Here is a 25,568-nt window from a genome sequence, read left to right on the forward strand (position 1 = left end):
GCACCGCTGCAGAGAGCACTTTCATCAAAGCCTGTTCTTATACATGTCAGAGAGAGAGACTTCAAGGTAATATTTATTTTTTCAGTTTACAGGTGATACGTCATTTACAAAAAAAAAATTACAGACAATGCATCCTTTCAGTGCAGTTTCAAACTAGTTCAAGAACAGGCAAAAGTCTGTGATGATTTGGAATGCTAGTATTCGACAGCACATGCTTTTTTCACTTAATTGGTTGGGTGGGGTAAGGAATGGGGTACAGGTAGGGTGAAGAGGAGAAAATGCCAATGTAAGTAAGGCCATGCGAATAAAAACTCCTCAGGAGAACAGGACGCATCAGTCAGTCTGGCGTATTTTTGTTCTCAGGTAATTGATGCAGAGATCAGAAGTTCCAGACCACATCTGACACTTGTTATGTGCAGTGCCCTTAGAAGCTGCCAGTACCTCCCAACGCCATGATTTCAGGTCACCTACTGAGCTAGCTAAAATAGAATGATTAAATCTTTATGTCTACTCTCCACCATTTCAATTCTCAACTGTAGTTGCTGGGAGAAAGGAAGGTCAAGTTGAAAATACGAGCTGCTGCTAAATGGTGGCACAACTAGAGAACAAGACAGTTTGACCACAGCATGGTTCATTTCTTTAAAAGATGAAATACATTAGACAATTCAGCACAAGCAATCTATGATTTCAGGATGGAAAGAAGCCCAGATTAGTGTATCGTAAATTAAGCTACATCAGTTAAGTATTTCCATGAGGTTTATCCAGCCACATCAGTCCAGGGAGACACAAGATGGACTGACTGACTTCCACACCAGAAAGGTCAACCCAAAGCAAGAGGAGAGCCCTCTGTGAAGTTCCTAGCTAGAGGAAGGCGGTTTATACTAGTATTTAATAATTTGCCAATCTGCTATTTGCAGAACAGTTGCTTCCTTTCTACAGTATTTGTAATCTTGGACAAGACAGGGTCTAAAGAACAAGGAAACCAGTACAGATTCTAAATCCATTATTTGAAGTTTTAGCCTATGCTTTGTTCCTTATCTCACTTAATCCTGCAAAAGGGCTATGACAAGGAGCAGATCAGACCATGGCAGTCTCTGGAAACCGAAGAGAATTTAGACCGTCTATTAGCTGTCACATTTAAGCAAGAGTGTCGGAGATTACAAAGATTATATGCAAGCATGACCTTACCTTGGCAGCTCTACTCCCAGCAGCGCTTGCTGTTCTTGAAAGCCCCCCTGAACCCTCCAGCACAATTTCCTGTGACATTCAAGTAAGGACCGCTGTGCCAGAACACGGCCTTTCTTCCAGTAAAACCTGTGCTGAAGCAGTGCTACCTGACCTCTTTCCCCAGCCAGCCTTTTCACTAGCTCTCCTATACCGTATGCTAGGGCTTTCGGGGGTGAGGAGAAGGACTATCAAATTAGTTCCCTAATAGCTGCCACAGGGCTATTTGTAAGTAAGCTATGCAGAGGGTGGGAGGGGCTTTAAGGGAAGATTGTGCATGCTTGCATATATTTACAGAGATTCTCTCCACATCTACTGCCTTAAAAAAAACCCTCTATTATTAAACAGTTTGAAAATTAATTCTTTCCGTTTTGCAAAATTAAAATCAACCCTCAAGGATTAATTGCATATAAAAAAGAAACCTATTTTACAGCACTGACTAGTATTACCTTTAAAATCAACAGGAAAAAACCCACATGCTCTAACATTGTTTGATAAAGCAAAAATCGCCCACAACATAATCACCCAAAATGAACCAGTGTGAAGTTTTTATTTGCATGGCCAAAATACCTTCCTTTTGTTCCCCTGCAACCTTATTTCCCTTAACACGCTTTAAGGTTTTTGCTGCAGAAGGAACAAGACGCAACACTGCATACTTCCTTGAACAACCACTCCCACAACACCTAAACATTTAACAGATGTAGCAAATGACAACACCACGAACGGGAAAAAACTAAGTTCCGCCATTCAACATGGTCTGCAACAGCGTCTTTAGGGCTGACTGAAGTGGGCAACTTCACTTTAGAAGGTCATTTCCTCCTCGTTTCTTTACAGTGTTGGTGGTTTCAATCCATACTTCTTTGCAACTTCTGTCTGGGCATAGGCAGCATCACAGAGTGAGTAGAGGTGGGCCATCTCCATTTCTGATTTGGCCAGGTTGATAGCTTTGTTGAACATTTCAATGGCTTTATCCAGATTACCTCTAAAATAAACCAAAAGGTAGTCCAATGAAGACTGGCAAAGCAATCTTTTCATCTCTACAGCATCCTTTTTCCTTCAGGACTTTTACACTCTCCACTACTAAGCTTAAAAGGACTTCAGGAGGAGCCACCGTGAGAACTTGCGATGATGATGAGCAAGCTGAGAGACGTTGTTACCAAGCCTAAGCAACCAGGAGAGCTGTTAAACAGCCTTCCTCTTGAGAGCCCCCACGGGTGGTAGCGGGGGATAAAGCGTTCTCCACAGGACACCAAATTTACTACAGAGATAACGCTGGGACAACTACATGAACTCTCATCTCCCTTGAAAAGAGTTTGTATACTTAAGAGGAAGACTAGCACAGACAAGAGCTCACATTATTTAAATAGAAAATGCTTGCAAAATTTCTCATGACAAGTTTAATTGTCTGTCCTTTTGATGGCTAGACATGTAAAAAAAGACTCAACTATACCCAAACTTTTGCACAATGGTAATACAGTGCGCTGTTACAGAATAGCGCATTACTCTTTCCTCTTTAGCCTGTGAATGTGCCAACTGCAGTCCTGTTCGAATTAAACCCAAATTGCCAGGCTTAAGAGGAGAGCTCAAGATCCTCAGTACAAATGATCGACTCAGATATGTTTAAGGGCTACATTAGATACCCAGGAAGCCTAGTAATGATTAAGGGAGTCACTTTAAATGGAGAAGGGATGTATTTAGACATACACAGACTCATCTGCATGTTGTCCAGCAAGTATGAAACTGGTGAACACAGGAACTTGTCAGATCATAAAGCAGAATTATGCCATAGAGAAAGGAAGGCTTTACCTAAGAGTTAGCACAGAAATCAGGACTTTGGGGAAGAGCTGGCCTTGCACAGCACTGGGGAGAAGATCTTAAGAAAGACTTAAGATCCATAAGGAAATCTAAAGGACTACTGTAATTTCAAAAGTAACTAAGAATTCTTAACACTGTAATTCAACGTTACCTTTGCACTTCGATCGTTCCCATGGTTTCATATGCAAAATCACATTTGTTATCAATTTCAATGGCCTTGCTTATGAGTTCTAACCCTTTGTCTAAATCTTGCTTCCACTGGAGCTGAAGTAAACTAGAAGAGAAAGAAAATGTAGAACAAACTTCACATAATCCTCCCAAAACCCTGATCACATAAGCAAAAAAAAAAAAAAAAAATCCCAAATGTATTGAATTCCTAATGCAGGGTAGACAGTAACTTCATGGCTTTTAAAAGCATGTATGTGAAAGCCACTTTCAATAAGCCATGTTACCAGTTTAATGACTCTGAAGAGAGGTAAATTCCTCCCGAGAAGGCTTGTTGCAAGTTGTTTTATGAAAGAGAAAACTTCAGCACAAAGCTGAAATTAAGATAGGGCTAAAGTAAAAGTCAGATATACTTTAAGTATATACTCAGTTAGGAATGAACATTAATGAACCTTTCCTGAAACTTATTTACAGTTTAGCCAAGAGAAACTGTAGAAATACATTTAACAGCACTGAGATGTTTTCACAAAGTTATTTCTCCTGGCTAAACTCCTAAACACAAACATTCCATTCAGGTTGATTCATCTAAATATGCCAAGTGCCCTTGACCAAAAGGATCGCAAACTCAGTACATACCCTTTATGAACATATGTAGTGGCATTGTCTGGCTCAAGGTCAATGCATTTATCATACATTTCATCAGCCTTGCCAAACTGCTGTTGATCAGTTAGCGCCTGCATCGGAAGAGAAACCTACATGTCAATACGCAACCAAAACATGCACTCTGCGCTAGGCTAATTCTAATTAAAACCCTGTTGACGATCTGAGATTGGATATAGCTCTCTTATCATAGAGCAGGCCAGGCACATCAGTTACTAGAGTTACGTTTCAAAACTGAGGCTTTTTAGACGAAAGCTGCTAGGCTTTAAGTGCACAAATTACTGATCACAGCACCGTCTGTAACGGGAGATCCACAAGCAACATGCTCAGCGTACTGCAAGGAAAAACCATTCTAAAAGTCTGTACCTGCAAGTCTCAACTTCTTCCTTTTTCAAATATACTTCTTTCAAAAGAAAATGCTTCCATATTGCCTACCTACTTAAAATCAGAACATCTCATGCTTCATACTAGAACCAGCAGTACGTTTTCTTACTGTTACAAGTGTACTCTGAACACCTGTACTAAACTCTGCTTGACCAGTACCCGTCATCTGTAGCAGAACTGTTACCCTGGTTCCACACATTTAACTCCCAAATTACCTAGAGAGTCCCTGACATCCATCAAGTGAGAGGCCACACACATGCAGGACTTGAAGGGGAAGTCTATGCCAGACCTCTGTGCCCCAATAACCACCCTTGACTCTCATCACTTATATTCTGCTCCACCAATTTCTCCTCGGCTTCCTCAACCCCAAACACCCATACCCACAAATTCAGGTAGCTTACTGAAGACAGCATATGTTATCTCAGAACTTATTCTCAAAAATCTTCATATATTATTTGAAGAAATGTATGTTATCCAAGATAAAAAGTGCAAGAAAATGCAGCATTTTCTTTAAGAAAGAGAAAAACATACCTGAGCATAGAGTGCATAGCCTTCAGCACACTTTGGAAATTTTTTAATGACATCTTCAAAGCCTTTCATGGCTACTTGCACAGGCAAAGGATTATTTCCTGTATAAGCTTGGCGATACTATTTAAGACAGAAAAAGAAAAAAGCAAAATGAAACACCACCACACAGAAAAAAGACTCATCAGACCTCCACCCACTTCCCCAAGAGATGCATGCATCATAACAATTACAAGTTCCAGGTGGTGATGTGCCTGTACATCCTACCAAATCTGTTTTTAGTAACCTACCATGTGTCCAAGTCGCTGGCAGAGTGGACTTGGAGAGGAGAAAGGGTGAAAGAAGGAAGCCATAAGGCCTGATAGTTGCCAATAGCCTCCCTCTACTTCAAAAGCCTAGAAATTCCAAGCCTAGAATTCCTTCTTGTTCACACCATGCAAAGCTGTCCTCAGAAGATTCCTGCATGCAGAGGTATTGTACTAGCTTGAAATAGTTTCCTGTTTCTTGAAGATGACCGGTTTCCACAACATTAAAGCTTTATTTAAATCAATTTTATGTGATACAATTACAGTGAAGATTTGTGCTCCTCTACCACAAAACAGAAAAGATGACCTATTGTTTGAACAACGAACATTTCAAAATGAAAGCAGCAAACCCTGACTCCAACTGAAGAAACTGTTGCATTATTTCTTTACCTTATTGTTAAAAGATAGAGATGTTTGTTGTCCTACTTTTTCATTAAATTGGAATAAAACAAAGAAACACAGTATGTTTTACAGAACTCTCTAAAAAGAAAAAGCACCCAGATAAACACCAGCATGTTACCTACCAGAGCGAAACATTTCTGTGCTTGAGCCAAAGCAGAATCGGGTCGCAATCGGATACATTCATCAAAGTCTTCCACAGCCTCTTCAATTTGGTCAAGCAGGATTTTCAGCTAGCCAGAATGAAAGAAAATCCTATTTCTGTATTTAATCTGTGCTTCAGACACTTAAGTGATAACTCAGTTAGCATTGTTACTCATATCATCTCCAGTTCAGTTTTAGAACTGCCTAGAAACCTACAAAACCCATGACTAAAAATCACTGCCATAAAATAACAAAGCCACCAGTGAAACTTAGGCTTCATACAGAAAGGCAATGTCCATGTGTAGGGATTGAGAATGTTTGCATTTTAGGCTGCTGCCATTACTGCTTTAGCATTATGTCCAGTCTCCAAAACTATGCCATATTTTCTCAAGTCGCTTTGCCTTGCTGTAGTTGATGCCTGTGGACTATTTGGATGTTGAAACATTTTGGCTTTCCCAGCCTGCATTTCAATTTTTTTTTTTTGACAGTCTCATTCCTCCACAAGAGTGGAGCTCACTTCATCATTCTCTTACTTTACTGTGAAGCTACTCTAAAACACTAATTTTCAATCTGAGAAAACTTTCATTCACTTCAATCAACACATAACACTATTCTTATTTCTGAGCACTAAAGAGATCTAATGAATTCATGAAGAGAGGCACTTGATCTGTGGAAGTATTCCTTACGAATACGACTTAGCATACCTGCACATGGCAGTGTTTCCTTTTTTTTCTTCCAGCACCTTTTATATTACAGTTCTGTGGAAGCAAGCCTCTCTAGGTCTAGAAATTAGTCGAGGACACAGCAGCGTCACAAGCCAGAGAGGGATGAGCTGAACAGATGCAAGGCTAGACCACAGTGCTGCAGATGCTGAGTTATCAGGAACACACGTTACATCGCTGTAAGGAAGCTTCCTTCTATGCAGATGCTGCTCTGCCATATCAGGCCCCTTCACAGAGCAGCTTCTACCTGCTGTAAATGTATATAAACCCTAGTACTTTTAAGTCAGAGTTCGTACTGATAGAGGGCTGAACCTCTGTCTCTCTGCGTTCTTTCCTATAGCTATAGAAATAAACTGCTTCTGCCTGACCTGAACCTGCAAAGTTGACTGTGTGTTTATTCCGCAACAGTTTGAAATTAGGAGTTCATGGTTTTCTCCCACAAACAGCATAAAGTGTCTCCAATGATGTATTGACCTTTATTTTCCTTTTAGTATATATTGAAATATTCAAGTATTGGGACAAAATCTCTGATGTTTCTTACTTGTCCTCGATGGTGGTAAACATCTGCATTCTGAGGATCAATATCAGCAGCCATATTAAAGTCTTGAGTGGACAGCCCAGGCTGCTGCTGCTGCATATACATACTTCCTCGTTTGATCAGAGCATTAGCTCGGAGCTGTAAAAAAAGTTCAAAGCAGCATTAGCCACTCCAGCATTCCTCCAGATTTAAGGCTTTGTTACAACTACAGTAAATGTTTCATTTTACTAGTTTCTCCCACTGACAGATTTCATTCATTCTAAGCAGGCATAAATTTCATATTGACTCTAAATGAATCAACTCCCTTGCTTAGTTTCAAATATGTCAGCCTATGCTTCCATCTCAGTAGATTTTTCAACCCCCCAAAAATCCTTTATAAGACAGATTCCCTATGCTTACAAATACGTCAACATTTTTTGAAACAGTTCAATATGCAAGTACAATTATGTTTTTCTCTTATCTATGAACTGATTTTTCAGACTGGATAAGCCTCCAATTCATTCAACTTCCTCCGTTCTTTAGTTTGTACTACTTAGCACAGCTGTCTCAAAAAATCAACAAGCCCTTGAAAAAACAATTTGTCAGGAATAAAAAGACAAAACAGTAAATAAAGCAGAACATAAACCAGAACACTCCCCATTAAAGTATCTGAAAACTTGGAAAAACAACTTCTTGAACTATACTGCAAGTTTATCATCTAACTTCTACATTTTCTCAACCGAAACTACATTCCAGCTGTGACAGATTCTTACCTTCACGTTTGCATCTTCCATGCTGATGACCTGATCTAGGTCTGGTTTGGCAGCATTTGCATTGCCAATAAGTAAGTAGAAAGTAGCTCGCAAAAGTAAAGCTTCTGCCATGTATTTACCCTTTGCTTCAATTTCTTTTGTGCTTTCGCTGATAATTTTGTCATAGTTCTCTTCTTCCATATATTGTTTTGCTCTCAAATAGCCAGAGCTGTAAATGATGTAAGAACAGTTGTATATATACACGCATTCACTGAACACTGCAATTTCAATTCAGATTTTTCATTAAATCATAACAAATACTAACTTTTGCTATACTCAGTTACAACACCAGCATAATAAGTAAAGTTACAAATATTCCTGGACAGAGCCATCACAGACTGAAAACAATTTAGACAAAGAATGGCCAAATTACATTGGAAATGAAGAAAAACATTTTAAAGCTCTTGAGCTTCACCTGTCCCTTGAATTTTTGTTTCACATTAAGGACAGCTACAACCTCTGCCTTAAAACAAGAGGGCTGGGATGGAATTCCAGGTCAGAAAAGTGAAATATTAAACCTAGCAATGTGCAGTTTATATGTGGAAGAAAGTATTTCACAGCAAAAATTACAGTAAGCACTGCCTCGTCCTCAGCTAAGTGTCCTGCATTCAGTGAACCTGCCTGTAGATCAGGACATTCTATCTTACTTTAAAAAAAATTCATAATGCCGTTTGCAATGGTTTCCATACTGACAGCAGCAATATCTTCCAAAAATAAACTGGAAAGTAGCATAGTAAGTTAAAGCACCATTCACGTGGTTCTCAAGCTCCACTCAAAAAAAAAGAAAAAGCTCAAGCTTTTCTTTGTCAGAACACACCTCTCATTTATGTGCAATTTGATTTCAGAAAGACAGAACACCCTTTCAGCCCCAGCTGCTGTAAATTCATAGTTTTCATTAACAAAGACCCCTTTCCTAGCTTGTCTTCTCCCTTCCAATCCAAAGACTAACTCGCTCTCTTCCTCGGAAATTCTCCTTCGATATAAAACAATTCTTTCTCTAGAAGCGTCATTCACCACTCTCCAGTCCTCCCATCTCCTAAGATTTACTACGATACTGCAGTAAATATTCAGCATATCTTCCCAATCTCATTGTCCTTACTCTGTTTAGTGGATCAAAGCCACCTACAGTTTGGAACTAGCCAGTCAGCTTTCATGAAAGTTTCATTTTTAATACTGATCTCATTTCATAGGCTCACTTTATTACCACAGGATTTCCCATGCCAAGTACTATAAAAACAACAGCAAGTTACACTAAGCAGAACGTCAAAGTCACTGAAAACTTAATTCCAATACCAAACAATTCCCAACTGTACTGTACACTCACTTTTCTTTTACTTCAGAAGCCTCTCCCTCCTTATCCTTATCTTCATCTGATTTCTCACCCTTAAGCAAAGGTTGGGAGATTATATCGTCTGTGAAAGAACTGAAGTAGGACTTAATGAACTGTGGTGAGGGCATCAGAGGCTCACGATTCTGAAACAGAGAAATGTAATTTCAAGTCATTAGATGGTAAGATGAGATGGTAAATATGGAAATGGATAAACAAATATTATAAAAAAATTCATTCATGAAAGAACCAGTGTATGACTTTCCAGTATCTCATTTGATAGTTTGATATTTTTGATTTGACAGTTTGACATTTGATTATTTAAGCTTCAGATCACAACGCAACACCCATCACCAGCAGAAATAACGTGAAGCTATTCAAGTGTGGAGGGAAATAGTATCTTTCTGCATGTGTGGCTAGAAATGAGGACTCTTAGGATATCGCAAGCCATTGGGTATATGTACTAAAGCAATATGCGTGCACATAAATTGGGTGAAAAATGCAAGCTGGCAGTTTAAGCATGAGCCTAAATTCAAGTAGATTCTGAATGGCAATTTGCTCTTTTCTCCAACTTGTCCAAGAGAAGCTGCTGTCTGTCATTACCATGAAGACTAATGAGGCAATATCCTAACTCTATATGGAGCTTGGCCCAGATACCACACATTTTACTTGAAGTCCCAGCAGTAACACCTCTCAGTACAAAATCCTTTCTAGAGCTGAAAAATATTTCTTGCTCAAAATGAACACTGCACACAAGAATTACAATTCAATCTCTCCTGCAAGAAAAGTCTGAATGCGCTCTTCTGAATGTCTCTATTAAGTTCTATCGTAATACTGCCTATTTGAAGCACACCTATTTTATGATGCTACCACCACCACACTAATAGCACAATTCATTCTTGTTACCTCAACATCACGCATTTATCTGAGTTTCTATAGGAAAGAAATTCAGCATCTCAAAACCAACGTGGATTTCAGTACTTCAACCATCACCACAAAAACCAAGCAAGAATGTTTTAATGACAAGTGAGAATGTTTTAATACCTGTCCCAACTTTTTTGTAAACCTACAGCCACTTGAAATGACTGCTCCTGCCTAGCCCTATACTTCCACAGTTCTCTTTTCTGCAGCGTCCACACATTAACGCAAAGACGTCTGAGTGCCAAAACAGGAAAGTACAAGTATGAGCACTTATTTACAGAAATGGAACAGAAACAGCCTGCGACTGAATGTCACAAGTAATTTGTGGTAGTTAGGAGATGAAGGCGTATTTCTCATGACAGAATCAGGAAGTCTGACCACTAATAAAAAGATGTGACTTTGCACTGCATCATTTTTTTCTTAAGCAATGCTTTTTTGCTTTTCTTCCTTTTTTTAATTAAAAAAAAATAACAACCTTAAAACAGTATTATTTTGCCACTTTCTAAAATGCAGGAATTCTGCTGTCAACTTAATCTTTCCTACATGAAATTCCTATTTATAAAACCAAGAATAACCTGGAGAAAAAGCCCCCAATCATGATTCTTCTCATTTTAAGCTATTCATTACATACGGAACCAAGATTTTTACACATTTTCAATTATTATTTATAAACTTTCCTCTCTCAACACACATACCTCACTCAACCACCTGATGTGCAACTGAACCTTTGGCTACTGCTGTTCCAACATATCCTGTTCCCATTATGTTGCAAGTTCAGAAAAGCCCCACGTAAGGCAGCACACCAACTTAGGTGTCTCCTGAATGTCACAATAAATTTGGTTATTAAAGGGAAACAATCGTTAGAAATAGACCTCTCGCCCCTACTGAGGTTTCAAAAAGTTTGGACAGGTCTCAAAGGAAAACATCAGTACAATTGTAGCTTTGTACAAAACCGTTCGTGTTGACTCTTACGCTTCGGCAGATAAAGACAGTGACTTGCTTACAACAATTGACAGAATGCCAACAATCAACATTTCAACAACCAGCCAGGTGAAATCAGAATTTGTCAGCAATATCACAAGTCCTACCTTGTATTTCTCTTTGGCCTTTTCTTTTCCAAGGAGTTTAAGAACTTTATCAGCTAATAACATACTTTGCTGATTTTGGAAGGCTTCTAAAATGCAGACTGCAGTGACATCTAGGAAGCAACATACAAAAGTGAGATTAAAGACAAATTCTGATAGTTGCTGGAATACACTAAAATGTGCCACTGTTACACTGAGTCACTGTCAAACTAATAAACATCCTCTTCGAGGGTAAAAGCCTCTGTTTCCAGTTTGCTGTATTTACCATGTTGTCCAAGATACAAATTTGTATCCAAAATGATCTCCTTGTGATAAAAGGACTTCGTGACAGTGAATGAAAGAAATTACATTTAATTTTATCTTCATGTTTTTATCTAGAGACAAACACACTTAGATGAACAGTGAAAACGTATACCTCCAGCAGGGGCTTTCAACATTTTGAAACTTTGGGGATAGTAATTATGTTCATATTATGTTCACGTTCAAAGCGTTAACACAGCTTCTCTTCTGGGACTGGTCCTAATTTTCTATTTTTAAAATTCACATTCAGTCCAATCACATCTCGCTTCTTCCTCAGTTTAAGAAATGTTTCCATATTACATCTCAAATTTTTCTGCTCACCTGTGTAACTTTCAAATGGAGCAAGTTTAAGAGAAATAGCTTGCTGGCCTATTTAAATTGCTAGCCTATATCATATCACTTTCATTCACACATAGAGCCTCTGCAAAGGTTAACCCATTGCTGCCTGAACCATACTTTGCAGTGTGAAACGTGCTCTTATGGTACATTGTAATTATTTCTATGGATCCTTTAGTTAATGTAATACTACCACTCATTTTTTCCTATTTAATTTTCACTTAAACATCAGTAAAGATGAACAGAGTTTGGACCTGAAATTCGAACAGTGTATTGTTTGAATACACTTGAAAAGCAAGTCTCTTTCTTTGGAGTTTAAGTATAGTTCCTATAATTCTACACCCTATAGGTACCATTACGCCATCATTTATACGTAAACTCCCCACAACTCTAGCATGGTCAAGCAGCACATTGGAGTCCCCAGGAAAACACGCTACACCCAGAAAGAGCATGAAAGATAGCGTGCAGTAATACTGTACTATACCACCTTAGCAGACACGCTTTGCCCAAAGCGGGTAGCTGTAAACTAGTGCCCAGACTTGGGTGAGGCAGCAATGTCTTCCCAAATTATACTGCCAGGGATCATTGGAGGGTTTTTTTGCTTGTGCTGCTGTTTTTTGGGGGGGTTTGTTTGGTCTTGCTTTCCTCCACTACAGGGACATACACTACTTCCTGGGATTTTACTGGCCATACATGGTTGGCAGGTAAAAGCAGTACTGTATTAGAAAACCAGTGTAGTTCAGAAAAAGCAGGTAATTTTCAGATCTGAAAAAAATGCAAGCTAAAAATCAAACACAAATCAAGGTTGAAAATAATTGCTACAGACATTAGTGCTACTAACGTTAAAAAGGAATTACATTTAAAAGCTATCCTACTATGGCAGGGACACTTGATCTTTCTTTTATCATCTGTCAGTTTATCGTAACTACATAACGTTCAGATTTTATTATAGCACTCTGGAAGTGCAGCTGTTGGTCAATTAGTGATCACAAAGGACTACACTAAATGACCTAAGTAGTCCTCTTCTAGTTACTATGGTCCTAGAGGGCAGAAAGGCATTCTGCCAGCAGATAAATAAATAGATAGATAGATAAAATTTCCACATCTTATTTACCTTCTAATTTAGCAGACCTAATTCTTAGCTGTTATACATAATGAAACTAATTTAACAGATTTGCCAGTCATTTGCCTTATTTTCTGTCCTTTGATAATAAGCACAGCTAAAAATTTCATTTGCTTCTTAACCTTATATCAGCAGGAATGAATTCACTTGATGAAATTTAAATGGTTCCTTTCAAACAGTGTCCCTCAGTTCAAAAGTGCCCTCAGACAACACACCTGACCTGTAGACTCCTTAATTTTCATGGCTTCTCAGTCACATCTTCCTGACAGTTCAAAATGTATTCTGTTAGGAATAGTATTTGGAAGGATTTAACACAGTAGTTCCTGCCAAATACAGTGTTAATATTAAAAAAGGGATTTTTTTTAAATCTTTTCCAATTTTCATAACAGTTATACATCAGAAGCAAATGCTACTGAAGCTGTTTTCCCTTTAATGCCTGCCAAATGCATTTAAATGACTGTAATACTCTCGTTTCTGACCATGTATCTCCACCTGCAAAAACACCTTGGTTTCTGTAGTAGTACCATTTGTCTAAAACAAACAGGTAAGAAAGTTTGTTACTGTATGGAAGTAGAACAACTGTTGTCTGGGTTATCCACTCAGCACGTTACATGAATTCTGTTCTAAAATGTAGGGAGCTTCCTGGGAAAAGAATACCTTGAGTGGCTACAGTAACATCAGTTTTGCAGCAGCTATTTCAGATCTGAGTGGATGACAGCTTGAAAAACGGGAAAAGGTTTCTTCTCACATGAGAAGAAAATGTATTTGCAGTAGCTATGAATGGTTTTAAATAAATAATTCTGTATTACAGTGCTGGGGGCCCCAACATAAGAAGGACATGGACTTGTTGGAGTGGGTCTAGATGAGGGCCATGAAGATGATTAGAGGGCTGGAGCACCCTCCTATAAGGACAGGCTGAGGGAGTTGGGGTTGTTCAGCCTGCAGAAGAGAAGGCTCTGGGGAGACCTTACAGCAGCCTTCCAGTACCTGAAGGGGGCCTACAAGAAAGCTGGAGAGGGACTTTTTACAACGGCATAGAGTGATAGGACAAGGGGTAATGGCTTTAAACTGAAAGAGGGTAGATTTAGATTAGATATAAGGAAGAAATTCTTTACTATGAGGGTGGTGAGGCACTGGAAGAGGTTGCCCAGAGAAGTTGTGGATGCCCCATCCCTGGAAGTATTCAAGGCCAGGCTGGATGGGGCTTTGAGCAACCTGGTCTAGTGGAAGGTGTCCCTGCCCATGGCAGGGGCAGGCTGGATGAGATGATCTTTAAGGTCCCTTCCAACCCAAACCGTTCTATGATTACTGTAGTCACAGAGATAAAAACAAAACAATCCCAGAAGTTATCCTCTCCAAAGCGCCTGAGCTAATTCCACTTTTAAGTATACACATCAAGAGACACTCACCTTCTAAACACTCCTTCTTATTGTCTAGCTTCTCATGAGCTTTTGCGCGCCTGAAGAGTGCTTTTACATATTTAGGATTAAGCTCAACAGCCTTTGTGCAGTCTTGTGCCACTTCTGTCCATTTTTGCTGTGGGTAGAAAACAACACAATGAGAGAGGCCCTACTCGGCTGCATTATATTAGCTTTCCACTACCAACTCCAGGGTCATGCCCACCTAACAGTAGCTGCAGTTCCCAGGGCTCTGGTTCTACCTGCTTGCTTCTATTTCTGCAAGTTTCTCAGTAAGAAACTGCCAGGCACCACTGGAAGCCACCTGCACCAGAAGAGCCACAAAACAGAAAAGGAATTCCTACAGAAAAACGAAACCAGACAGTTGTACCAAGCATATGGGAGAAGATAATGAGTTGATGCAAAGATGCTTGCAGGAAGTAACATTGGGACTGTAAGACTGGTACAAAACAAATAGAAGAAAAAAGATGAAAACATAATGAAAACCAACAAACAAGTTTAACAAAGTGCTAAAACACTTTTTTTTTTTAAATTTGTTGTTTCAATTTACTATGCTATGTTACTACAAACGGATGATAAGTGAATATGTAGGAGTAGAGTTGGTCAAGGGTATTAAGAACTGAAAGTCCATTTATCTGCAAAATTGATTATCAAAACAGGCTTTTCTAATAACTGAAAAAGAGGAGCCACATACATTTGGGATCCATTATGGCATGAATTATTGTTATAAGTAGTATTTGATTAGATAAGAACTGTTTTATCTCTCTTCTAACTTTCAAGACTAGATTTCTCTAATCACAGTCTCTCACTTGATACTTCAGACTGTACAAAGCCAATTTTTGCACTCCTTTATACAGCTCACCAACTTGACCTCATAAGCAAATCTGTTGATACCATAATAAACAACACTGGTTAACTTCTAAAACTAATATCAAGTATACTCAGCTATCAAGTAAATGGTACTTCCACATGTGCAAAATTTAGGCCTTGGGCTTTAGTAGGATTTCTGTGATTTTGTTGTTTAATTTTTGAAGTAGCATCCTTCCAAAATATTTGGCCTTTCACCTAACAGTTAAAGAAACACTCTATTAGAGAGAAGCAAAATTAACTTATATACAATAAAATTGTTCCAGAGGATAAGAAATTAAAACCTTGTCTTAGAAGAAAGGGACACACAAGAATTACATAAGACAGACTGAGAGTAGTTAACAGAAAACAGTTTTATTTATATGTGCAAAAGTATGAGCTAGTGAAAGACAGCTGCAAGCAATGGCATCTTGTGAAGGCAGCAGATATCACCACCTGGGATCTTTCAGTGGACAAAAGTGACAAAATACACAATCTATAATGCAACTTTTTAGAATAAACACATAATTATCTTTAATTTCTTACCAGCTGTTCATAGGCAGCAGCTCTATTTTGATAGAAGGTAGAAAGATCAAGGTTTTTCTCAGGAGGGCACAAGCTGATAGCCTCAGTATAGCACTGAATAGCTTGCTCATATTTTCCTGCTTTAAAATATTTGTTTCCTTTGTTCTTGGCTGCTTGGGCTCTATCAAGAGGGCTCTGAAAACGAAAGTGATAGGTCAGTTCAAATAAGAAAAGCATCACCACACGCAAGCTATGCACTTAAGGGGTGATCTTCAAAGACGTAAAATGGATCTGAGTGGTAAACTCTAGCCTAGACTTCTGAAAAATCTCACTCCTTCCATTTCCTGGAAAAACACAACAGATTTTCTTTTGCAAGTGTATCAGATAGGAGACAAAGTTTTCAAAAGATTCAATAAAATGGTATTAAACAATGCAGTGATTTCTCTTTGGAAAGCTAAACAGGTTTTAATCTTACGTGACTGGTGACCAGAAGAACCAATCAGATAAGTTATTTCTCCAAAGACTAAATATGTGAAGACAACAAAGCCCTCAAAGCAATTCAAATAGGAAAAGTTTCCTACTGAAACACATAGGGCCTGTAAGACCAGAGCTGACTCAGCAAACTATGAATTAAATATGGAAAACACTTTGTGGAAAGACCTACTCAGCAAGATGAATAAAGCCTGTAGGGAAAACAAAGCTGTTTTGCCTTCCATACACTAGACAAGTTAACTAACTTTACAGCTAACTCCTCTACAGCTTCATACAACCTGCTTCATCCAACCGCTAATACAAAGTGCTGGACCGTCACGATCTATCACTCTTAGCAGAGGATGAAAAACTTTGCTAACTGGCCTGTGATCTTGCTAAATGAATCTTTACATTCTGCACTGCCTATTGATCATCTACATTTCTGCAGAAACCAGCACTGCTACCTGTAACCCCTAGATTTACAGATCAGTTATCAAATGTTGTGGTTTATATGGAATCAGATGTAAAAAGCCTATCTTTATCAAAGGGGTATGACCCACATTCAAGAAATACAGAGCTGCAAAAGATCCTAACATTCATCTTCTACATTTCTGCTCCTCTTTCACAGCCTAGCTTCAAGGACCAACATTTTGGGGCAGTTCAGGCTAACCTGACAGACCAAAAAGAACAGAGGCATGAGCACACATGCCATCCTACCAAGCCCTCTGAGGAGGGCAAGAGTACAAACTGGGGGCAGTAATGACTTAAACAATAGCTGCAGCATTCACTACATCTCACCTGTTGAATCACACGCACTGAAAAGATCATCTAGGATTTGCTGGCAATTGTCAATGCTGCTCTTTGACTATACTTCTGCTTCCTCTCCCCCCTCATCCACCACCAGCGCCAAACTACACCCAGATTGCTGTAAGACAAACTTGAAAGCATCTTTGCATTTCATCAGCCTGTTTCCTTTAATGTCTGCTCATTTCATGCCAGTCTCACCGTTTTTAGCATCTAAATGATTTCTAAAATGGAAAATCTGAAAGGAACCCAGGAGTTGCTATACAACCCCTCTTCTAAGGCCTGGTTTCCAATCATGGCATGAGAGAATCAGATAATGGGTACCAGTCATAGTTCCTACATAAAAATAGGCATCCAAATAGAACACAAATATCGTACAAGCACTGTCCTGAGGAGAGACTTACAAGTGAAACCATATAAGGGAGGCAATTTCTTAAAGATCCCTACTGCCAGAAGAGCTCTTCTCTCACGGGTCACCAATCACTGGGCTTATAGAAAACCAATCTGCACCATCTCCATTGTTCAAAACCAAGATAATCTGCATGGCTTTTAGATTTTTGGTTTTTAATGATTTAAATTCAAATTGATAAAAGATTATTAAGTTCAACCCTTTTCGTACACTGTGTGTAACTCTACAGATATACAAACCAGAATTAGAGTGCAAATATTTTTCTGAGAGACAAGTAACCGTGTATTTCAGAAGTCGTTTCTTTAAAACAACCCAAGTTTGAAAAGGTTACATTTACTTCAAGTATGTCCTAAATTTAGCTCCCAATACAACAATGCTTCTTTTTTAACTAAGGAAAGGGTTATGCATATGCAGCAGACAAACTCAGATGCATGAAAGTCAGCTTGAATTTTTCCTTCTGCATTTCTACAGCAAACCACATTAGAAATGTCTTTGTGAAATAATCTACAAAATTCAAGGCTGTTCCAATTTACTTGGTAGCAAAAAGAAAAACACAAGATGTGGGCCATGTTGTAACATTCAGACCTCTGTTCCCAGTATGAAAATTGTTTAAAACTGCAGAGATTAAGCCTACACTACAACTAGATTACTACTTTATGATCACTGCCTTTAGCCCAGGGATCTATTACGCCACTATGCACCTCAGGCTGGCCGGTCCATCCGCTCCATCCTACGCACTTTGACAGCCCTGTACCGCAATCCCTGCATAAAGACACATGCTACAGATGAGGACCACTGGATAATATCCAAATGCAATGGCTGCTCCAGTGTCATGTGTGGGATAGGAATTATAACTGGAAGCAAGAAATCTGTAGTTCGGGGGCTGTCACTGGTGCTCTGCTGGTTCTTGGGAAGCATGAAGTCTTCAGACAAGCCTAAGTGCATGCAACAGGGACCAAAAACTTTACAGAGTACAGGTATGATGCCACAGGAAAACCCAATAAAATGAGTAACTCTGTTATCAGAGTAAGCTTCGACTAACAGTAGTAGGACCACAGACCACACAACCAACTATACAGAAATGAATCATCAAATAGATGCTAACTCCATGGTTACTCTCTGCCCCATGCACCGCATGATGCAAGAAATTTGGGGGTAGGGAGTCAGGAGTTAGAGCATAACATGCTATCATGTAATAAAGTCAGCAATAATGCCCATGGCAAGAAAGAAATCAACTTCTTTTTTTTGTCTATGCTGCCTTAAACTAGACTCCTAGCTCTTCAATGGTTTATCTCTGCAACCTTAGTCACACTATGCTGCTATAGTCCTTAGTATGCACGCAAGACACCGTTGAATTCAATGCTGCCATTTGAAACGCAAAGGCTGATACAGCTCTTGTATCATCAATAAGCCCATTCTGGTAAGGACTTAGATGAAAAAAATAGAGTTGCTTAGCATCTCATACCCATGAAAAATTGGTCCAACACAGACTGTATAGAAATTTTGCATTAAAAATAACAAAACGTTTTATCTACATCTTGAAGCCCAAATGGTGATAAAACACAATGCCAAGTTTTAAATTCAACTCTTCTTTTAAATAATGGATCCTGATGAGACCTATTTTCTTATCAATCATGAAACTTTTACCATAGAAAATATAGCAGAAAATAGTGGATTAATTTACAGTTTTGGTATACAACTGATCAACTTATGGAACAAAACAAACAAAACAAAAAATACACCTTTTATTTTAATTTTGTGATTTTTTAAAGAATATTCATAACCTTTGCCCCCCCCCCAAAGCTTAATAATTTCTGTTTAAGTTACATATTCAACTTAACTAACTGCAGTATAACCTGATGAAGCCAAAAGCATTAAAAAGCTAAATCTCGTGAGTTTCCTCTTTTGCTCTGGTATGGTTTTGTTGTTTGTTGTTGGGGATTTTTTGCTGTTGTTGGGGTTGGTCTTTTTGTGGTTGCTTATTTTTTTTAAAGATATTAAAGAACTCATGTCACATTATATGCTGCAATACCTTTTCATAATAGCACAACTAAGAACATGAAAATCAGTTCTTAACATAAGATCAGTTTTTGAAAGAGTTTGTGAAGCCTTAGATTTAACCCTGACAAAATTTTTAAGCTGCTGGTTCTCAGCCCTCCAGTCCTTCTCAATCGCTACACTGAAGATGTACACAAATAAGAAACTGATTATTCAAGCAAACTTATGTACCTCATACACAAGTAATCAAAAAAACCCCAAACCTTCCATTTTCTTGCAAATGTAATAATTCTAGACATTAGTTTCCAATTCCACTGCTCCTCCTCACCTGACCCACTGACATTCTATGTGGTGCACTGGACATTTTTTGTCCCTAAGGTGAAGATCCATATAGAGCAAGAAAAATGCTCAGTTTGTCATCTTCTGGTCAAAGAATCTGTGCAACAAGAAAACCAGATCAATAAAATGAATGGAAGTTCATAATCAATCATCTGCCAAGGCAGTATAAACAAATAGCTCAGAAGTTATCTGCAGTTACATAAAAAATAACAACTCAGTACTTAGGACCGCTTTCAGCAACTGTTCACTAACAAGTCTTAAAACAGAGTTTAAGCCAAAAGACACTTGTGTATTTGAGAAGCACTCAGTTATCTAGGTAACTAAACAAGCAGACTGCTGTCTGAAGACTAGACTTAACTGTTAATTTAACCTCAGCAGATGTGCTTTCCTCACAAAATGTTCAGAAACTGCATGCAAACAGCAGCAACTTAACAGCAACAGACTGCCAGCTGCAAGAATAACACAGCTTAGTAACCCCCAGCAATGCCAATACAGTTAAGCTAGGAGTTCAGAACTTTATATATTTGAGGGAGATTGTTTTTTAAAGCAGAACAAGAAATTTGCTGCCAGCCAATGATGACAGTGATTCACAAAAGAAGCACAAGCAGCAAGTTTCAGCATTTTCTTTTGGCTGAAAAGGATTTGTGTGAGCCCTTGTCTGACATGGAGGGGGACTACTGTTTCAGCCATCTTAATTCATCAACTTGGGAAAAAAAAAAAAAAGAAAAAAAAAGAAAAAGCCCTGGTCTAGATGTCTTTTTTTCCTCTCCAAGTGAGAGGACTCTCTTGATGCGACCAGGTACCAAAAAAAAGTGTTGTTTTCTGAATATCTGCTGTTACTGAATACCTATCTTTCCTCTTTTTTTGACTAACATTCATCTTGAGTCTTACCTCAGACCTATATTGAAAGGCATTAACCAAGTATAAACGGTTTTAAAATTCTCCTTAGCACTAAAACCACTGTGAGAAAAAGTATGTCTACATGAGCTTAAGATGTAAATTCAGAGCGCAAGCAAGGACGTATTATAGTTAAGGAATAATGAAGCTCAAGTTTTCAGTACAATTTGTCAGCATTCTCCATCAGTCACCTTCCTTTTAAATGAGTCTGTCGTTCACGCCTACCACAAATAAGCGAGCCGCATATGAGCTGCCAAGGGTCTAACAATTGTTCTACTGCTATTATATACACGTTTAAGAGTTTTCTACACCTGTCCACTACAGCTGGCGTGAAACATAGAAGACTTACAGTAGGTCAACAGTGAGATTTATTAGGCAACAGGTGCACAGTACAACAGAAATGACTTTTCACATACTTTGCTTAGATCAATTCAGAATAATTATCAACATAAGTATATCTAGACAAAGGGGCTGAATTCATTCATATACTGATCTAATATCACAGCAGTGAGATAGGCAACATTCAGCAATTGCTGTTAAAATAGATACTGGAAAGAAGCCATACTAGTTGGCAGTTGACCCCAATATGGGGCACCACACAAGCCAAGGAGCTTGGCCACGTTCACCCACCGCTGCACTCAAGGACTATATCCAGCTCAGAGAAAATGTGCAGAACGTGAACTGCTGTGGACCGAAGTGGCTTTGTCTGCAACACACAATGCCACACGGCTGACTAAACAATTCAAGAATCTCTGCTTGATGCTTCCTCACATACCAAAACCAGAAGGTTAGCCTACAAACTTGCTGAAAGAGTTAAGGGGTGAGATTTGGACTATCACAGACTTGCAAAAGGAAGTGATTTCAACGTAAGGAGAAAAAAAATACTGAAGCAACAAACACATTACCTCACTGACTAACCAGTGCTCGCTCCTGTCAGACAAGGAGGGTATAAACTTGCTAAGAAGTTATCATGGAATAAGTAAAAAAACAAAAAACATTAATCAACTGAGTATCAATTAATGTAAAAAATGCAAAGCAGTTCACTTCTCCAACATGTTTAAGTTATGCAACATTCACTACAAACCGAGAGAGCACATAAAAAGCAACTGCTGTTACTGAGTAACTAGAACACATTCCAACTAAATTATAAGAAACAATGACAACTTCTGTAATTAACAGATGCAGTTTGACTTCCCGACCTTTGAGTCATCCACAGATGCAGTTTTATCACCAGCACTTAACTGGTCCAATAATACCAGTTTACTGTACTGTTGAGGAGCTGTGCTTACAGAAGGAATCTCAAAAGTAGTTCAGCTTTTCCAGATATAGCACCTATGCTAAGGGCTTCTGCCAACACGTCAGTCACAGATCACACGCTTGGCCAGTGCATCTATGCCAGGAGAATCCTCGACTGCAGACAACACAGCCTGAGGAAAAAAGCTGAGGCCTCTGCAGCAGGTAAAAGAAAAGCTTGAACTGTATGCAAAATAGTAAGAAGTCTGAATAAAAACCAACAAAGGTTTTAGAACCTATGTACTTTCAAAGAACAAAATAAAAAATTTCGAGGTCATGTCTTCAGAAACAGTGAACAGAGCATCAAATGGGTACAAAAGCTGATTTAATGAAATGCACAAAAGAGTCCGAGTCCTAAGTTACATTTATGAGTAAAAGAATAGTTACCTGACACACATACACACACAGCTGTTGGCAGCACATTCATTATTAACCTATGTGTTTTCTAAAAGACTTCCCTCTTGTTTAGACTGTGAAATGAATTACTGGCTCTTACTCACTGTACAGATTTGTATTTGAAATCCTACTGAGTTTAAAAAAATACCCCACCACATTAGAAAGGTAGTTAACAAGTAAAGCATCTGCCATGGTTGTATTTTCAATCAAGGGTCTTATCAATAACATCCATAACTAATACAATATGTGTGGAAACATGAAATCTACATGGCATCACCACTTTGGATACGAGGAACAGGAAGGCAATCCTCCCCACACACATAATGCAGCCCAGGGAAGCTGCAGCCACATTAATTTTCCGGCTGCAGCCATATTTTGACCAGCTAGACAATTATCTCATGTAATCAGGCAAATCTGATACCTTCTTCTACAGCTTTCCTAAGTAGTATCTCTCATTTCTTTACAGTATAAGCAAGGACACTGTTCAAGGAACTCTGGATCATACCACTCAAGCATATACTTATTCTTAGATGCATAGAGTCTTCCAGTAATTTCATTTGTGAAGCAATAGGAAAGACCTAGACACACAATATTGTAAATCAAGGGCTATATAAGTGTTTCAAATGTTTTAAGTGCTTGCTTCAAGTACAACTACAGAATGACTACAAACCACTTGACAGTATATACTGCAATCCAGAAACACAATCAAGAAACCCAGAGTTAACATACTAACAGCAAAGCCACTGCAGCTACACAAAGGTCACAAGTAGCCTGCACACCAGAGCTCACACGTAGCAAGCACACTGCCATAAATAGGCCAGGTGCTGTTTGCAGCCACAAGCCAAAGTTACCACAGTAAACAAAGTCTGAATTGGTCCTCTGTACACTACTTGCTCAGTCCTGCTGCCCATGAACTAACAAATCACTGCATTCAGGTAACTGCCTCCAGGTCCAGCATAGGTTTTGCAGCTCGCTATGCTTCCAGGAATGCCTGAGGGTACCTATGATTCACTACCTATGGAAGTTGCCACCCTCCTCACCACTCCCAAGTGCTCCTGCCACTGCCTGCCCACTCCTGCAACGCTAATTTTCATCACTGAAATGACCAAAGTTAAAAGCGACCTTCTCCAGTCTCCCGAAGTTGATTTCTTCTCTCCTGATCACTTCAGATAGGAAGTTTAAACCGTGATCTGACAGTTCAGAGCATTTCAGGTGGTACACAAGAATGGGAGAAGAAAATGCTCAGGAATATCTTAATGGGATTTTCTTATCAAAGCCAATCAGTTTGCCAAATCCACCACTTTAAACATGCTTGTCAACTTATAACCTCACAGTAATATGTGACCATCACGATACATCTGTGACTGCAGATGTGCAGAAAGTGCATCTTAGAGGCGGTTTTCCACATACAGATATACAAGAGGATCATGGATCTCACCTGGACTGATTTGCCATGTTGTCCTTCAATTTTCGTATAGACCATTTTATCTGAAAATTCTCAGAATGGTAATTTACAACAGGATAAATGTAAGTTTTGAAAGCATATCTATTTAGACAAACTCTGCTCTGAAATCTCAGTTGCTTAAACTGTATGGCTTTTGTATTTTCATGAAAAATATTTCATTTTAAGAAGATTTTGATTGTGTTTTCTTTCCACTCTGCTGTATCCAGCATCACCAGACTAACACACAACAGATCACAGATTTCCTTTTCAAAATACTATTCCTGGAAGCAACTTACTCCTAGCTATTCTGCACCTCAGAAGCAGCAGCACATTGACCCAACACCAGCACGTTGTCAGACGCATGCTCACCTGGTTAACGCATACTTCGTGACAAGATGCATTCAATAAGGCACTTTTCCAAGTACCGGGACTGGGACAAATACACGCACTCTGAACAAAGTACTACCAACCGCAGCAAGACGAGGGAAAAGCTGTGAAGGTTAACGCCCGGTCAGTGCTCGCACTCGGCGGTCACACCGGCCGACCCCTCAGCTGAGCACAGAGGATGCCACCCGAGGGCACCCGCTGCAGCGCGGCTCCATCCCCTCACACGCGTCCTCCGGGGCCGGGACTTTGACAGCCGCCTTTTGGAAGGGGCCAGCAGCCTGCCCGCCCCCGCCTCCCGCAGACCAGAGGCCGGGCATCCCCCCTCCCCGCTCCAGGCGGCCCCGCCGGCGGCTCACCGCCAACCCACCCACCCAGCCCAGGAGCTCAGGCCCCGCCACCCCAGGCTCGACGGAGACGAGCCCCGTCCCCGCCGTTAAAAGCGGCGCTTCCCCGCTGTCCCCCCGCCCCGCCCCAGCGGCGGGGAGTAACGGCCGCCGCACGCGCGCGGGGCGGGGGAAGGGTCCGCGCCAACCGCCGCCGGCGCGCGCTCACCATCTCCTCATGGCCGGGCCCATCGGGCTGCCCGCTGCCGCCGCCGCAGGGCCCGGGGCTCGCCCGCCCCTCGGGGGTCTTCCGCTCGCTGGCGCCCTTGCCGCCGCGGCGGGCCGCCCGCCGCCGCCACAGGCAGAAGGCGCCGGCGCCCACCAGGATCGGCGCCCCCAGCACCAACGCCAGCTGCCAGCGGGACAGCCCCGTGCCGCCGCCGCCCCCCGCCGCCGCCTCCACGGGCTTCGAGGCGGCCATGACGCGCTCACACCGCCGCCGGCGGGAGGGGAGGGAAGGGGTCACCGGACACCCGGGGCACGCCGGGAGGGCACGGGTCGCGCAAGCACTTCCGCCCGCCGCGCCGCGCCGCCCGGCCCCGCCAGCTGCCGGCGGGGTGGCGCCCCCTGCTGGAGCGGCGGTGTAACCGCCCAGGGGCGCCCCCACGTGAGGGGCGTGCAAGGAACGGAGTCGCCCTGGCTTTAAGTTGTTAGCCCAGGCCTGAAAGTTCTGAGTGTGTCTTTAGGTCCGGGTTAATTCTGTGCAGAAGGAGCTTCTGGACTGCTAACATATAGGACTGATGCGAAGTTTCTAGGACTTTGTGCTGGAACATTTTGAAGCAAAATTGTTCTTGTTATAAATGCCATTTTTCTTTTTTTTTTTTTTTTTAGTTATTAATTGAATCTGTCATAAAAATAATTTAATACACTGTACTGGAATTTTAGATATGTTGTGTGTACATATGCGTCAGTTATATATGTGTGTCTATGCCTACTTAGCATCCTTACCTGTAGGCAGAGGAGCTCATGCTTCTGTCTCCATGTATTGCCCTGGAGCACTCGGCTGAGGATGAGAGGAGTCGTCTTTGATGCTTTTTTATACTCAGAAAACACTAGTCATCTCATACCTAGATATTTCATTGTAGGCAGGAGGGAAATGGAAGGAATATGTGTGAAGACACATACTGCACTGAAGAAAAAAAGGACTGAAAATAAAAACAGTAATATTCCAACGCAAATACCTCAGGAGCCCAA

General features: G+C 40.3%; 1 protein-coding gene across 1 annotated transcript; it reads right to left on the minus strand.

The window, feature by feature from the left end:
• Positions 1–60: 60 nt before the first annotated feature.
• TOMM70 (translocase of outer mitochondrial membrane 70) lies at positions 61–24,868 on the minus strand. The gene is made up of 12 exons (XM_087757118.1): positions 24,544–24,868; positions 15,575–15,748; positions 14,174–14,300; positions 11,009–11,118; positions 8,997–9,145; positions 7,634–7,841; positions 6,885–7,019; positions 5,603–5,710; positions 4,780–4,896; positions 3,841–3,938; positions 3,191–3,313; positions 61–2,206 (listed from the first exon to the last, which is right to left on the minus strand). Exons 1-12 carry the CDS (start codon positions 24,793–24,795, stop codon positions 2,053–2,055), a joined length of 1,755 nt encoding a protein of 584 aa, XP_087613244.1. The 5' UTR covers positions 24,796–24,868; the 3' UTR covers positions 61–2,052.
• Between the last annotated feature and the right edge of the window lie 700 nt (positions 24,869–25,568).

This window comes from Nipponia nippon, unplaced genomic scaffold (assembly GCF_047370975.1).
Source record: "Nipponia nippon isolate SJK-2023a ecotype South Korea unplaced genomic scaffold, ASM4737097v1 scaffold_2, whole genome shotgun sequence".
Taxonomy (NCBI): Eukaryota; Metazoa; Chordata; class Aves; order Pelecaniformes; family Threskiornithidae; genus Nipponia; species Nipponia nippon.